General features: G+C 37.4%; 2 protein-coding genes across 4 annotated transcripts; both read right to left on the bottom strand.

The window, feature by feature from the left end:
* Window positions 1-66: 66 nt before the first annotated feature.
* LOC111794935 (Calcium-dependent lipid-binding (CaLB domain) plant phosphoribosyltransferase family protein) lies at window positions 67-4,118 on the bottom strand. Of its 3 annotated transcripts, none has more exons than XM_087123769.1 (2): window positions 3,290-4,118; window positions 67-3,036 (listed from the first exon to the last, which is right to left on the bottom strand). In XM_087123769.1, exon 2 carries the CDS (start codon window positions 2,581-2,583, stop codon window positions 268-270), a length of 2,316 nt encoding a protein of 771 aa, XP_086979895.1. In that variant the 5' UTR covers window positions 2,584-3,036; window positions 3,290-4,118; the 3' UTR covers window positions 67-267. The 3 variants fall into 3 exon arrangements, with proteins under 3 accessions (XP_086979895.1, XP_023532907.2, XP_023532904.2); XM_023677139.2 differs by having other exon boundaries at window positions 67-2,783; XM_023677136.2 differs by lacking the exon at window positions 3,290-4,118 and having other exon boundaries at window positions 67-2,783; window positions 2,914-3,283.
* Window positions 4,119-4,248: 130 nt separating this feature from the next.
* Window positions 4,249-9,789, bottom strand: LOC111794937 (NAD(P)-binding Rossmann-fold superfamily protein). The gene is made up of 12 exons (XM_023677143.2): window positions 9,402-9,789; window positions 9,018-9,158; window positions 8,509-8,557; window positions 7,365-7,382; window positions 6,506-6,621; window positions 6,277-6,390; window positions 5,920-5,970; window positions 5,426-5,514; window positions 5,275-5,335; window positions 5,112-5,189; window positions 4,828-4,929; window positions 4,249-4,560 (listed from the first exon to the last, which is right to left on the bottom strand). The coding sequence occupies exons 1-12, from the start codon at window positions 9,522-9,524 to the stop codon at window positions 4,435-4,437; spliced, it is 1,068 nt and encodes a 355-aa protein (XP_023532911.2). The 5' UTR covers window positions 9,525-9,789; the 3' UTR covers window positions 4,249-4,434.
* Window positions 9,790-9,883: the final 94 nt, after the last annotated feature.

Below are 9,883 nucleotides of genomic sequence, written 5' to 3'. Positions count from 1 at the left end.
TTTTTCTGATCCTTCATAAAAAGATTCATCCTTCATAAAAAGATTCATTCTCATAAAAATAGGAGGTATAACCAATAAATATTTCTTTTTCAATTCATGGAGTTGAATACCATTAAACATAGACTTCGAAGTGAACAAACCGAAGGAGATGGAGTTTCAAGAGACTTTGAATCATTTTCCAAGGATAACAAGTACATAGTATCTAACTAGTTAATGTCATGGAATACATATAACAGGCAAAGAACATTAATTCAAATGAACTTCTGCTCACAACATGCTGTCTGATCTTGCAGGCAATCTTCTAAAGAAGGTTGAAGGAACAGAAGGAAGTTTGTGGCGAAATCTTGGATGCCTCAGCACATAAATGCCTGCAACAAGGCAAATAACTTGAAATGGTGTAACATACAAAATTATAGCGGCAATCAAGCAGAATGTTACAAAGAGAGCACTTGCTCTTGGATCTCTCCAACTCAGTAGCGACTGAAACCTTTCTCCTTGAGTTGCAAGATCCCCGACCACGGTTTGCACCCTCCCGGCTATGCTCCGAAGGCGGTCGTATCTCATCCGAATGATATCGGTAGATCGGGATGTAGGAAAGGAGTCAAATTCTTCATCTAGTTCATCAGGATGAGTTGCATCAGCATGAGACAACCTGGTGTCCATATGTTGGGGGTGTCTAGGCCTACGCCTGAAGTTCCATATACCGATAACGAAAAGGTAGAGAAAGATGGTTGGAAGAATGAGCTCGGGATAAAGAACTAAAATGATGAAAAGGATGTGGATTAATATTGTTGTAATGGGGTTCTTCCAGTTGCAAATATGATCAAACCATTTACCAAAGGCCATCAAGCCACTTAAAACTCCCATTATTCTGAAGAAATTGGCTTTGCTTCTCCTCATGCTCCACATATGTGAATCCACATCCAACATATACTCGACGACCTCTTTCCTCAACGCAGGCTCGGCACGGCCTAGTCTCATCGACACAATTTGCATAGCCTGGCGCCTTAAGCTATCAAGCTGAATTACTGATAATGGGTGAATGTAATGCATTTTTGGCAACAATGGGCTGGAGTACATATGCAACATGTTAATCAAAGATGAACAACTAAACCTTACAGCCAACTGCACTTCACCCATTTTCTTCACTCCTGAAGAATGAAGTACCAGAAGTGGATATGAATGAGTGTAGACCCTCTCAGTTTCAAGGGTCGATAGCCGAATCCGAACTTTTCCAATCCTTGAATCTTTTACGCTGCTTCCCCCACCTATATAACCATTGTCAAACACCCCAATAGTAATAACAGTGCAGGGATCAAAAACCTCCCAGGTGTACTGTTCGTTCCACTTCGGAGTGAAACTGTCTACAATAGTCCTCGTTCGAACCCACTTCTGTCCGTATTTTGCCACGCAATAGGAATCAGTCGTCCCTCTGTTATCTTTCATCTTCATTGGTATGAGCCCTTGAGCACTAAGAATCCCCAACTCAAGAACCCCAATACTAGATTTCCACAACTGTTTTGCAGTAGGCCTAAGATCACTACTGTAGTGGGTTGACTCATCCAACACATGATACCCACCATCCAAACAAATCCTAAGATGAATCCTACTGGCAAACTTAACTTCTTTTTTCTGTTCACCATCTGCAATAATATGTTTCTCAAGATTATACCATCTAGTGCTAACAGGTTTATGATCTAATCGCCTCTGCACATTTTGCAGGGGAATCAAACACCTCCCTAGAATTTCGTCTTTGTTTGATGCCACCTTGTCTTCTACTGTCAGAAGCAATGGCTCCTCAAATGGCTCAGCAGCTACAAACAGTATGTCCTCATTCCACATTGGATTTATAGTCTTGCTTTGAGATATCCTGGTTCTTATAGCTTGAGCCCCAATAATAACCTTCACAAAAACTTCTGGATACCTACTTTTATCACTCAGTACTAGATCCTGAGCTTCAATGATATTTACTCTTACATACCAAAGTTTGGGAGAAAGATAAACCTTTGATCTGATGCTAGCAATGGCGTCAGATCCCACAGTTGCAGCATCTGAATGCCATGCATCAGGAAATGCTTCATCTGCTTGAGTTCCCATCCACACAGCCAACATAAGCTCTCCTTTGACTTTATCCCCCTTTCGATCCTCCAGCCTATACCATTGCGGTGCCAGCGGACTGTCAGGAGGGACACGTTTTGGAGCATCGTTGAGATCGAAAATAGCCCGCCCCATGAAATCATCTATTACGTAAGCCTTGTCTTTCACCACCACTTCCAAAAGAGACGCTTGGATTCGTTCTCTTGAGAAAGCAAAAACTTGTTTCCACTCAGGATTGGACTTCTTCTCAAAGTGTTTTGTTGTTCCCTTATAATTTCCAAGTTTCACTTCCACATAAGGATCACAGCTACCAGTGACTTCTTTTCCATGTAAATCTTTAGCTTTCACCACATAAACATAAAGGTATTGCATTTGTTCCACAAGGTCATACGTACTAGACAGCTTGTCTCCCATTATTGACACCGCCCCTATTTTAGGATAGGTCTCCTTAAGAGCAAAATCATGAGGTTGAAGAGGCTTCTGCATCTTTCTACTTTGCCTGATCTCAAAAGGCAATAAACTTTTATACACTCAGAATAAGTATAGCCTTCAACTTCCTCAACTCAAGAATTATTAGGCGAGATTTGTAATGGAGCAACTAGAAGCAAAGGAAACATGGAAAGTGATGAAATTCTGGAACACTCAGATAGCTTCTGTGAGTCCTTACAACTCTGTTGCAAAATCACCTGCAGATGAAAAAAGAGATCACCATACTTTCACTCTTTTGATGAACTCACTTGTTCAGTTAATAACAGATGGAAAAACCACATGAAACTCGATTCTCATGGAATTTGTTCAATTCCCAGTGTAACGTACACTTGCGTATTTGTTTACTTCACATTTACCCTTCTTCTTGCAAGCACTTTCTCGGCAACCAAGAACAGAAAACAGAGCCATTTCTCATGCTAAACGAGAATCATAATGCGCTGCAATCTACTCCTAGACAAATGAACAGATTCCGTTTTACAAGTAATGGATTTAAGACAAGAAGTAACCTCCAAGTTCAAGGAAAGACAGCTCGTTTGTTTAAATGCCTGATAATAGCCAGAACTAGAAGAAAACAAGACCTCATAAAATAACATTAGCTATAACCACTCCAACCAACATGATAAAATAATATGTAGATAAAACTACGCAACTTCAAGGAGAAAAGATGGGTTTGTTAAAGGAAAAAGAACAAAAAAGAATTGACCTTTCTCAAAGCACTGTTGAACAGAGAGCTTAGTACATGAAATGGAGCTGAAGGGTTGAAATGAAAGGTATCTAAAAGAGTGAACTGAATTAGAAAGTGGGTTTTGGGAGAATGTGGGGTCCGATATCTGAACATGAAGACTGAATCTCTGAAAAGAGCACAGATAAAAACCAACAAGATAACAACTTTTTTTCTATGACCATAGCAGGTGCAGACAAATAGCATAGCGCACGTGTGGAAAGCTGTGGTTGGTTTTTGGACGTGTGTAAGAGGGTTGTCTGATGTTGTCCGTTCAAGCACCCTCTCCAAATGGGAAGAAGTTGAATTATATCTCGCTAAGCTTCGAAGGGGACAATGATATCCGAAATAAAGGAGTCTTGATAAGGCAAAGGCCAACTGGGAAAACAACGGACAACCTCTTGCATTGAAAGACCAGTCAATTGTGAGTTTAAGTGTTTGATAGGGAAACCAAGAAGGCAAGGATAGTGTTAGCTCTTTCAGATTGTTGGGTGGTTGAGCAAATAATTAGACACAATGTGTGTTAGGTGTAGTTGGTTGGATTGGTTTTGGGTACAAGTTTAGTCCCAGAATTACTTGACCCAACCCTCTTATTCCCATGAGAATCAACACTAGAATATGATAATACGTTTCATTATTTAGTTGAGATTGGGATGCTGTTTGTAGTGAACATGATTTTGAAATGGTTAAACTCAAATTTTATAGCATGAAGATTGTGTTTGATTTAACATTCTTAAAGGCATGTTTCGGTGTAATTTCAAAAGTAACAAAATTGAAATCTAATTTCAATTTAACTATGTTTGGTTTGATGGGTTTGTGTGGAATCACTGGCTTTTAATGGCGGTTTCTGAAGTATTCGAATGTGCTTCTTAAGAAGCTAGTGTCCTGTAAATGCCGAGAGATAATGGCACAAACAATAAATTCAGTCAAAGTTGAAGGAATTGTAGATCAAAGTTCATCTTTATTACAATCAAAATGTCAGAAGAATGGAAGCAAGTAAATATGAATAGTGTAGTTCAAGTATTTCCTGAATGCATATCACTCAAACACATGCTATTTTTTATTTGAACTGCATTAATGGTACCTAATTCTGTTGAAAAACACCATGTTTATTAGGTGTGCTCAAGTTAAAATCTTTTCACTTGAACAGGAGCCCCATGCTTTGCTCCGGATTCAAGCATTGCGTCTAGGACTGCAACATCCCTAGCACCCTCCACAAAAGATATACGAGCATCAGCTTTATAATCACTTCCCTGCAATAATATCAGAAATAGAATCACTGAATTTTATATTTTACTATCACAAAATAAACTTAACCAAGTGTGTGTTCGACATATCTTTTATAAGTAATTTTCGAAGAAAAATAGAATTTTTCAGACTATTTTTAATTGTAAAAAAATTAATTAGTTAAAAGATATAAGATAACTGATCAAAGTAAAACTTCTAATCATCTTTAAGCACTTAAAAAGGCATGCTAAACAGTAAACACCACTCAATGTAGTGATTATCTATGATGCTACCTTAGCAGAAATAGCATCAATAAAAGTTTTTAGCTCTTCGGTGACTCCACTGAATGGATAGAAGGAGCATTTATTCTGTCCATTAGCATCAGAGAGGGAAACCTGAACATGAACTCAAAGTATCAAAAAAAGAATTGGGTCATAGGTGAAAAAGACGATGGAAGTTAGTGAATCGCTAGGAGAAATGAGGGTTTGAAGCTTTGATATTCAGAACAAGTGCCCAAAACTAAGCTGAAGATTTTTGGAAAAAGTAAACTATGTTGACGTTTGATTAAACTACGTACCAGATAGCCATGTTTTCCGTCCTGGTTACCACGCTCGATCTGCAGCGTTCCCTTTAAGCCCACAACTCGCCAGAATATCTGAAGAAATTAAAAATCATTCGGTAAACCGATGAATGTTTTTAGTGATTAAGAAAGAATTTCAACTTCTTGCATAGCAGCATACCCTGGGTGATCTTGAGGAGACTACCATTACAAAAACACCTGAACATCCATTCTCCAGTTGGCTGGAGGAGGGAAAATGTCATCATTCTTCATTTTTAGGATTTCAAATTTGTTGGGGACTCATTTATTAGCACTAGGCGAACAAAACTTACAAGAGCGAGGATATGTTATCAGGCGGAGGTAAGGACTTGTCCACGTAGGAGGTCGTTGCTGACACCGAGACCACCTCACATCCAACAAGCTGTTCACAAATATAAGAAACTAAAATTTTCCAAACTAAAAATCTGTTCACCATTATTTCCTAGGAAAATGGTATTATATATTAAGGGTGATGCCGCCGGGAATGAAGTAAAAGTGTCGGGCATGACTAGGCGATTATTTTACCACAAATCAGAGCCTTTCCCATAGTCAAGCTAATACAATGTTCATCACCACGTCATCTTATTGACAGACGTGTACTGATTTATAGGCTTTGTCAATTTTGAGTATGAAGCGGAGCGGTAATAGTAACGTTTGATTTCCTTGAAAAAGAAAAGTAATGTTTGCTCAATGACCTTTAAGAATTCATAAAAAACACAAGCGATAGCCATTAGGACGGAGTTCACAAATGTTTTTTCGAAGTGAAAGAAGGTTTCAAAAGCGTTACCATCCTTAATCCAGCAATGAAGTGGACACCCATATCCAGAATGAAACCTCCCTGACACAAGTAAAGACATATGTTGTCAATGGAAGATAAGAATATGCTAGTGTGATAAAAAAGGAATAAAATAGATAAACACATCAAGGAAATACATGATGTAGACCAGAACAATATTTATCCCAGCTTCCATACAATAAAAGTAGAGGAGTTGTTATTTGGCACTCCAATGCGTATCATACGGGGTACCATATTCTCCCATGGAAGAATGTTAGACATGACAATCATGATTTGATGGGGAAAAGGGAAACGACATGTAGAATAACTAAGAATTGTGTTGAGATGGTTTATGAGAAAAACACTTACAGTGAAGTCACGCCGCCAAGAGCTTGAGAAATAGGGGTTTGAACTGTTCATTGATCCTTCAACAATCACTTGGACGCTCATCATATCCCCAATGTCAGCAATTAAGTTTTTGCTCTGCAAAGCAATAACGAGCATATTGCCAAAGTACGGGATATACGTAAATGAAAAGAAAAAAAAAAAAAGGAAAAAAGAAAGAAAGAAAGAAAGAAAGAACCCTACAAACAAATACCTCAACAAAGGCTGGTTCAAATCGATAATTTTCTGCCACAGCCCATAATGGTTTACTAAGAAAATTAGCACTTATAGAGTTGTAGTTTGAAAGTGCATATTCCAACTCGCTTCTTGCTGCATTACCAACATATTGCCAATTAGGAAAATTAACTTTTTGACATTTTCAACTTTTGAGAATTGATAAACGCCCCAAGCCATAGCTGCTTTTTAACTGGAGATTCAAAAACAAATGCACTGTCTATATATAGAATAAAATGACATTAGTTGCCGTAAGATCAAGGAAACAAGTGCCACTACTCATCGGAAGTCACTTCCTTTCCAAGTGTTATGGGGTTCATGGTTGATGATACTCATTTGATTATTATTATTTTTTCTTTCACTTTGCTAGAAAAGGTTAAGGTGAGAGCTCCTACCTTCATTCAACTCAATATAACTTAGAAGATGAAATATTTTTTTCTTTATGATCTATAAAGTTGCATTTATCTATTGACCTATGGCTCAAACTTTGGCCCATCAGAATTTTCATTTTTCTTTCAGTTTCATAAATAGTCCCAAATCTGATTGTCAAATGCATTGAGATCTATGTAATAGGCAATTAAAGATTTACATTTCCAGATCAACGTTCACATTTCTCAAGAGACTGGGCTTCTCAACAGATTGAGATGCAACAAGGGAAAAGCAATTTTTACAGCAAGATATCATGATTGGGATGTGACCAAAAAGCTAATGTGCAAATAACAAAGGCCCATTAGGAAGGAATATAGATGTCAGGAGTAAGTAGGAAGAATTTCAAGAACAATTAATTTGATGATAGTTAAAAATAGTAAAGAAACTAATTGAATAAATAGGATACTTACAGGCTGCTGCTGGTTTCTCTTCAGATTCATGAAATTGGGAGATAATACATAAAAAAAATCCAAACAAGGGGAATATTAGTCGGCCGAACACTCGCAGATATTTAAATTAAAAACAATAGTAATAATAATCATAAGGAAAAAAGGGGGAACATTAGTCTATCATACAGAACCATATATGAATAGAAAGTATCTTAACGTAAGAGCTAAAATTCTTTCTTCATTTGGTCTGGATTGTTTCATGTTACAACCTTACTTGAGGTAATTTTCACTGGTACTTTTGAAGAAAGATAGAAACCAAAATTATAATGCTACTACTATCCAAGAAGTACTGAGGAAGCACCTAAACCTTAAAGCTTTCAGTCCCTTAATTATTCCCTTGTATAAAATAACAACATTAAAAAGAAATTCTGGCCCTTGTAAAATGCTAATATAAGTTCAGCATGCATTTTTGAGAAAATATATTAGGCAACGAATCATCAGGTAGAAAACTCACACCACTACTACAGAATGTGAAAGCTAAGTGACCCATGTTGGTGGAGAACCATAAAGCGGATCTCAATCGTACAGAGTTCTATTAAATCTGTGAATCTAACCTTTTACTAATGAATCTTTTCCTTTCTAATAGCATGAGACAAATCTAAAACTAGATAATTCAAAATGTGACCAAACTAATAAATCCACAGCCCATGTAAAACATGTCACGCAAACGGAAGTCCATAAATCTTCTAAATCTCATGCCGTCTGCAGAATGAGTTGCATTTTATACTTCTTAACTATTGTTTTATTCTTTTAATCGAAATTAACAGGACAAAATAAGCATAACTAGACGCTTAAAGTGAAGGACCTTAAGCTGTCTAGCAATATAAGATTCATCTCTAGGACATCAGCGTCCGTCATTGAGATTCTTGTGCTATATTTACTGATAAACCACGAGGTGACATAATATATCACAAACAATTAACATAGGACCTGAAAGCCAAACTGCCCATAAGAATGGACTGCACAGTATCCCCTCAACACTGCTTATGCTACTATTTGCCATGGAATTGGTCAAACACATGAGTTTTGAGTGAATCCATCAATATGGAAATAATCAGAGCAGCAAGCAAAACTAGAGTCTGTTTTTAGTTGAGTCATGAATTACCTTGGAGGACATGTTTCCCAGCTTTTAGCAATCTCAATGACATATCAACCTACAAGGCATGATTCAAATGATTGAACAGCACATAAAGTGTCAATGCCACGACATAAAAGTTAATATAAATTGTAATGTATGTGCATTCCTCCCTTTACTTAAACACCAAAATAAAATTTACAATATTGTCAAGTCTGGTCTAAGTATAATGGATCTTAGATGAGACGGCAATAGTAATAAATATCCTTCTCTTAATTCATGAGTGGAAGCTGAATAAAGTGCTGTGGATTAAAGATTAGGAATGGAATACGGTCGAATCCAAAAGAAATATTGGGCAAAAGATTTCAGGTAGCTAATTTCATAACATTTACAGAAGAAATATTGTGAAATCGTAAGTGGATATCACATTTATGAATTCACGTTTACAAAAACTATAAAATACATAATATTTGATTAAAACTACATGAGCAATAACGTCAGTGCGTCTGCAATTCATAACCAAATCGAGAATAAGATACCTGAGCTTGCCCAGCTAATACAACAGCAACTCCAGGAATTGAATTGTCTTGAATTATATCATCAAGACCCGCATCACCCCACTTACACTCCACCGTCGGAAAATATTTTCTAGCAAGTTCGACAGCACCTTTGGCCGATGCCTGCAAGTCAGAATGACTAGCCATTAGTTCAAATCAACAAATTACTTCGCATTTCTACATCCATCTCGTCCAGTTTCTAAACGCATCGAATGTGAGGAAAAAAATATTTTACCGAAACAAAAGAAGTTTTACAAACTGAAAATAAAGTGGTTGTTCGGGAAAATCACTTCAAGTTGATTTCATTGCTTTGAGATTTTTCACCGAACAAATACAAGGACGAGGAGGGAAACAAAATAAAAGGACCTCGGTGCGGCTCCATATAGCCTTAAGAACAAGAAGATCGGAGATCTCGGCGAGTCTGGGAATGTACTGCGTCTTGACGAAAGTACCAGCTCCTAGAATGGCGATCTGGGGAGGGTTCGCCATCTTCAAATTCAATGATTCAATTCCCCACCAGAAAACTCGAAATTGTTTAGCTCAAATTCTCAGAATCACAGGCTATTGGCTTCGCTGATATCCGACACCACAGTCGAGGGAGGAGAGAAAAAGGCAATTAATTTTAAAATTTCATAAATTTTTAATATTTACTTGCCGAGTCAATCAATTTAATTCTAATTTACGTTCCAAGTATGAGATTAAGACGTGTGTATCTTCTTTTATGGAACGCAAGCTCCATGGTTGACCCCCTCATTTTCGATGCATTCTCGTTGGATTGGAGGAGATTTAAACTAGTTTTTGATGTTGGGACTGTTGAAAGGAAATCAAATCCCTTGGGCTTGGTCTGT

This window comes from Cucurbita pepo, chromosome 5, assembly GCF_057944985.1.
Source record: "Cucurbita pepo subsp. pepo isolate OVF chromosome 5, ASM5794498v1, whole genome shotgun sequence".
Lineage (NCBI taxonomy): Eukaryota > Viridiplantae > Streptophyta > Magnoliopsida > Cucurbitales > Cucurbitaceae > Cucurbita > Cucurbita pepo.
Note: the sequence above shows the minus strand (reverse complement) of the source record. Positions and strands in the feature narration are given on the sequence as shown.

Excerpts from the sequence above, each read along its gene's own strand:
- LOC111794935 (XM_087123769.1), bottom strand. The coding sequence starts at position 2,583 with ATGCAGAAGCCTCTTCAACCTCATGATTTTGCTCTTAAGGAGACCTAT.
- LOC111794937 (XM_023677143.2), bottom strand. The coding sequence starts at position 9,524 with ATGGCGAACCCTCCCCAGATCGCCATTCTAGGAGCTGGTACTTTCGTC. Across the intron at positions 6,391-6,505 it reads TTGAACCAGCCTTTGTTGAG|AGCAAAAACTTAATTGCTGA; the intron begins GTATTTGTTTGT and ends ATTGCTTTGCAG. Across the intron at positions 5,190-5,274 it reads TCTCCTCAAGATCACCCAGG|ATATTCTGGCGAGTTGTGGG; the intron begins GTATGCTGCTAT and ends TAATTTCTTCAG.